Here is a 6,000-nt window from a genome sequence, read left to right as displayed (position 1 = left end):
TGCATTCAAATCTTGATTTTGGCTGAGTGACTCGGAGAAGTTACTTAACCTTTTCTCCTTAACCAAGTTTTTCATCTGTAAAATGGGGGTAATGCTATGATTTTCTTCATGGTGCTATTAAAAGAATTAAATAAGATTATAAATGCAGAGTTTAGCACTGAATCCAGGACATAGATTCCTCATAAATGTTAGCTACTATTACTGCTATCATCCCAAGTCTAGATTACTGAAATTGTATCTTGTCTTTCTTATTCTTGCTCCTCTCCAATCTTCTGCCCACAATATAACCAGAGAGATTTTAATGAAGTTAAATCTGATCATGTCCCCCTCTATCTCCCTAGAAACCCATTAATGGTTGTATAAGGCTTTAAGAATAGATGGATTCATCTCCTATCCCTCTCATCCCTTGAGCTCTATGCTTTAACCAAACTGGCTACAAGCTCCTTAGTCAGGCCATGTTCAGTCCATGAGGGCTTTTGCTCACAATATTTCCCTTTTTTGAATTGCCCCTCCCCCCTGCAAGTTATCATCCTTCAGACCTCAGCTAAAAAGTCACTTCCTCCCTCACTAAGTCTGGTCCCTCTATTTTGCATTCTCATTGTACCATGTTTCAATCTATCCTAGAACTTCTCAGTTTGCAGTTACCCATTTATATGAGTGACTACTATTTATTACTACACATGTATTTGTTTCCTCCCACAGACATCTCAGACTGAGTTCCTGATATGCCTCCTACTCAAGTCTACTCCATTCACCATCTCTTCCACCTCAGAAAATAGTAACACACTATTCTTTCAGTTACTCAAGCCAAAACCCTTGCATTCTCTTTCATGTTCCACAACTATCAGAAAATTCTATTGCCTCTCCAGAATTCAACCATTCCTCCCCTCCCCTTTTCACTGCTACCCATCATGGTCAAAGCCATATCATCACTTCCTGGATTGCTGAGTTGCCTCTTGACACATCTCCTTATTTCTTTCTTTGGCCCCACCATTTACGTTCTTGTATATTTACAAGTCAGTTAGATTGATACTTTAAATATATGTCAAATCATGTCATTCCTCTACTCGGATTCTCAAACAACTTGCCATCTGCTAAGTAGTGAAGTGACCTTCCCTCCCAAATCCATATGTGGAACCCCTAACCCATGTGACTACACTGGAGATAGTGCCTCTTGGAAAATAAGATTAAATGAGGTCATAGGGGCACCTGGGTGGCACAGTCGTTAAGAATCTGCCTTCGGCTCCAGCGTTCTGGGATCGAGCCCCACATCAGGCTCTTCCGCTGGGAGCCTGCTTCTTCCTCTCCCACTCCCCCTGCTTGTGTTCCCTCTCTCGCTGGCTGTCTCTGTCAAATAAACAAATAAAATCTTAAAAAAAGATTAAATGAGGTCATAAAAGTGGGGAGCACTGACTCGATGAAACTGGTCCCCTTGTAAGAAGAGGCATCAGATTCCTCTCTCCACCAGGTGAGGACACAGTGATAAGACAGCTGCCTGCTAGCCGGGAAGAAAGCCCTTACCAGAAGCTGACCATGCTTAGACTTTCTAGCTTCCAGAACTTTATGGAAATCAATTTCTATTAGTTAAACAACCCAGTCTATGGTATTGTGTTAGGACAGTCCAAACTAATATACCATCTCATTCAAATTAAAAGCCAAAGTCCTTCCAAAAGCCAAAAGGGTCCATTCTGATCTACCATGCCCTCAACCCCTAAAATCTGACATAATTTCCTTTGATTCTCCCCATCCCTTAAGCAGGCCTGTAGGCCCCACTGGCCTATACGCAATTCCGAGAACAAGTCAGGCATGCTCTCACTTTTCAGTTTTTGTTTTTCTTCTCTTTGGAACACTATTTTCCCAAATATTCCTATCTCTCACTACCTCACTCAAATGTCACCTTCTCAGTGGGGCCCTTCCATGACAAATTTTGCCACCTCCATCTCCCACACACATCCCATTCTCCTTCCTTCACGCTCACTACTAGTGCGCTATATATTGCATCCATTTAACTTTATTGCCGCTCTCCCCCACTAGACTATGATTTCCATGAGAGAAGCGACTGTCTGCTTTGCTCACTGCCATATCCCCAAAATACAGAGCACCTCATAGTAGGTGCTTATCGTTTGTTCAGCTCAATGAATGTTGAATTCCAACAGCTACCAAATCAGCTTCTGTACCACAGAGATCAGCTACTGAGGCGGCAGTGCCCCAACAGCAGCTGTACTGCTTAACGGACCACTTGTTTTTTCTGGCCTCTTCTGGTTTTCTCGTAACAGTAAAGCTGGAGAGGGACTTTAAAAACGTGGCTACATGATCTGAGAGTGGTTTCTTCCTCTCTCCATTTCTACAACAGAAATAATAAATTTCGAAGAATTTCAGGTCAACTAAGATCACGGGTGTCACAGTTTCTTTAAAACTGTCTGGTTGCAACTTTCTTCACAGCATTTTCAAACAACTCTGCAACCTCGATGCTCTTCGGTCATACTTCCCGGGTCTGGTAAAGGAGGGTGTTTATCCCCAGAAATAAAACTTTAAAATCCATAAATACAAATAAATAAAAGACAAGTGATGGAAGAACCCATTCGTTGTCGTTATCTGCTTTTATCTAAATAGAATCTAAAAATAGATTCTGCTAAGAAAGTTGCAAAATCACTCTATCCCCCTACATTTCACAGAAGAGAAAACCGGTCTGCAGAAGAGAGGAGGAAAACAGGAATTCTTCACAACCTAAACTGCGCCTAAAGTCCTCTGTCAGTGCTCCACGGTTAGTCATGGCTCTACGGTTAGAAATTGCTGTGTATCCGCTTTTGAGCTGAGCTTCCTATCATTTTTGGATATGCCTCAAGTTAAGAATCGTCTTGAAACGAAACGGTATCAAACTAAGCTCCCTTCTCACCTTCAAACATCACAGCTTTTAAAATAAAGGTGTCATCGAAGTGTGGACACACCCACTGCATCTCCACTGGAGTGTTTCTGGTTATGCAAATCTAACGCGGCCAAGCGGGGAGTCGACCGCCTCAAAGGCGGCTCAGAGGAAATCCTGCCTCCCCCTAAGGCTCAGGCCTGGAGCGAGGGCGGGCAGTTGCCGCCGGCCCGAGCTGCGAGCCGACCTCGCCGGGGGACGCACCTCGCCCGCCACTCCGGAAGCACCTGCGGACCCGCCGGGAAAATCCCCGGCATCACCCACCGGAGCGGGGGACGCCCGGCAGCTCTAGCACCGCCTCGGGTACCACACGCCTGAGGTGAAGCGGCCCTGTAGCCCTGCAGCATCTCGCGAGATCTCGCCGGCTCAGCCCAAGTACTGCGAGCTCTTAAAAAAAAAAAAAAAAATTAAAAAAAAATTTAAAAAAAAAAAAAAAAAAGAAAGAAAGAGAGAGATTGGAGAGAGAGAGAGCGCTCCTGAAGCCTCCGCTGTGGTGGCAACTGCCGCGGGAGCATCAGCAATCGGCGTGCGCCGAGGCAAGACTCGGTCGCCTGTTCGCCCGCCGGGCCGGGCGCCGTCCGCAGCCTGCTCTGCCCAGGCCTGGGCTGCCGGCCCATTGACGTGCAGCCCCAGGGGCGGGGAGAGAGGGAGGCGGCCGGGGGGCCCGCTCCTCTTCGCCGCAAAGGGGGCGGGGGAAGGAGGTGGAGGGGTGGGAGGAGGGCGACGGAAGAGGAGGTAGCGGCGCGGTGATCCCGGCGACGGCTGTGAGGCGGTGCGCCGCCGCGCCTGCTCTTTGATCACGCTGCTCGTGCTGCTTGCGCTGCCCGAGGCCCGGCACGGACTGGACCGACGCGATCCTCGCGCAGGCAGCTCTCGCGTGGGGTTTGGCAGAAGCCCGGGAGGGCCGGGCCGCCGAGGGAGCGTCTGCCGCGCGACACTGCGGGACCGCGGGTGGGCGGGCTGAGGGGCGGAGGAGCCGCCGACCCCGCCTCCCGCGTGCTGCTGCCGGAGCCGCCACCGCCGCGGCCCCGCCGAGGCTTTAAACAGCGGGGCCCGCCCCGCGCCCACTGCACTCGCGCGCCGACTCGACTGCCGGCGGCGTTTGTGCCGGTCCGGGCTAGCGGCGGCGGGCGGGCGGAGGGGCGAGCGATTCCGTCACCTGGCGTTGCGGCCGCGGGCACCGCCGGCGGGGGGCGCGGAGGGCGTGCAGCCCACGACGTCCGCCAGGCTCTCCGAGTCTGCCGGGGGTCGGGCGGCGATGGAACCGGGGCCCACGGCGCCCTCCTCCGGCGCCCCGAGGCTGGCCGGGGTCGGGGAGACGCCGCCAGCTGCCGCGCTGGCCGCCGCCGGGGTGGACCTGCCCGGCGCGGCCGTGCCCTCAGCGTCGGAGGATGCTGCGGCCGCGAGCCGGGGCGGCGGCGGGGTCCGCGGTGAGGGCGCCGCGGCGGCTGGGGACGGGCTGGGCAGACCCTTGGGGCCCACCCCGAGCCAGAGCCGCTTCCAGGTGGACCTCGTTTCCGAGAACGCGGGGCGGGCTGCAGCGGCAGCGGCGGCTGGTGCCGGGGCTGGGGGTAAGGAGACCCCAGCGGACGGGAAAGCTAGCGGCGAAAGTGGGCCAGGCAAGGGCAGCGAGGAAGCCAAGGGCCGCTTCCGCGTGAACTTCGTGGACCCGGCTGCCTCTTCATCTGCTGACGAGAGCCTGTCGGATGCGGCGGGGGTCGGAGGCGACGGGCCCAACGTGAGCTTCCAGAACGGCGGGGACACAGTGCTGAGCGAGGGCAGCAGCCTGCACTCGGGCGGTGGCGGCGGCAGTGGGCACCACCAGCACTACTACTATGATACCCACACCAACACTTACTACCTGCGCACCTTTGGCCACAACACCATGGACGCCGTGCCCAGAATCGATCACTACCGGCACACCGCAGCGCAGCTGGGCGAGAAGCTGCTCCGGCCCAGCCTGGCTGAGCTCCACGATGAGCTGGAAAAGGTGAGCTCTCCCAGCCCTCTCCCTGCAGTCTTCTCATCAGCCCTCCCTCATTCCCCAAGCGCTGGTCCTCGCTGACCGCGGGATGTGGCCGCCGGCTCGCCTCGGCTGAGGTGGCGGGAATGGACGTGCACGACTTGTTGGCATCTCTGCAGTCAGCTGTCAAGGGTGGAATTGCGGAGGAATGTAACTTAATCTCTTAGAAGTTTGCAGCGGGTTAAGCTAGTTAGGTAATAGAAGAGAGACTGCATTTAACAACCTTCACCGTCCACTTGTGTATCTGGTGTACGCTTTCTTTCTCACCCACGCTTAACAGTCACCATCCCGCTGAGTGACAGTTGTGCTTGTGGGCCCTGAAGGGAATGTGCGGGAGGTTTAGGTAAGGATGTCTCTAGGGAGAGAGTGGAGAGCACCTACCATCTGTGTCCTTTTTGAAGGTTGTATTGTATAGCTTATGTACACCCATTAGGGGTCCCGAGAGTGGGAACAGTAGTGTTTGAAGGGAAAATCTTAACTGGGTGTGTTTGTGGTCTATGAATTATTAAAGCTCAATTCCTGCTATCTTGAATATGCAAAGGATTATACAAATCTTGGGATTTGCTCTTCCTTATGATAGCATAAATCTGTTTTTTATTATGTAAACTTTTTGGGAGAAGACTATAAAAAGTTGGGGGAAGTGTAAAGTAGGGGGAGGGGAAGGAAAGAGAAACAAGAGAATTGGTTTTTTCTGTGGAGGATGTCTAGAAAGACCTTCTGGGGTCTTGATTAAGTAGTTACACTTTGTGAACAGAAAACCATCCCTAAAACTCTATTGATTTCCATAGTTCTGTTTTTTATGGCCACATCCGATTTTTATTTCTTCAGGATATAAAATTATTATTTTGAGAGAACCTCAGTGCTTTTGAAACTTGATTAATATTTAACTTTTATGAATTGGGATTACATGACGTCTGCTTCAACAAGTGTAAAATGATTACGCTGATGAATTTTTATGAATGCAAAGAGTTGGTACCATGTAGGCTCAGATGTCGCAGCGTGGAAAAGTTTAAATGCAGAAAGTATGTAATTTCTTTGGATGTGTTTATTTGGT

The 6,000-nt window shown here is 51.6% G+C and overlaps 1 protein-coding gene across 2 annotated transcripts in view; it reads left to right on the top strand.

Moving 5' to 3' along the window:
* The first annotated feature begins 3,633 nt into the window (after window positions 1-3,633).
* Window positions 3,634-6,000, top strand: part of SLC12A2 (solute carrier family 12 member 2) — a 102,494-nt gene continuing 100,127 nt past the window's right edge. For both annotated transcript variants that reach the window (XM_087862333.1, XM_045794808.2), the window contains exon 1: window positions 3,634-4,913. In XM_087862333.1, the coding sequence (XP_087718459.1) occupies window positions 4,182-4,913 (732 nt within the window). In that variant the 5' untranslated portion in view covers window positions 3,634-4,181. The remainder of the gene's footprint in view (window positions 4,914-6,000) is intronic.

This window comes from Ursus americanus, chromosome 5 (assembly GCF_024610735.1).
Source record: "Ursus americanus isolate L20-20 chromosome 5, mUrsAme1.1.p, whole genome shotgun sequence".
NCBI classification, from domain to species: domain Eukaryota; kingdom Metazoa; phylum Chordata; class Mammalia; order Carnivora; family Ursidae; genus Ursus; species Ursus americanus.
Note: the sequence above shows the minus strand (reverse complement) of the source record. Positions and strands in the feature narration are given on the sequence as shown.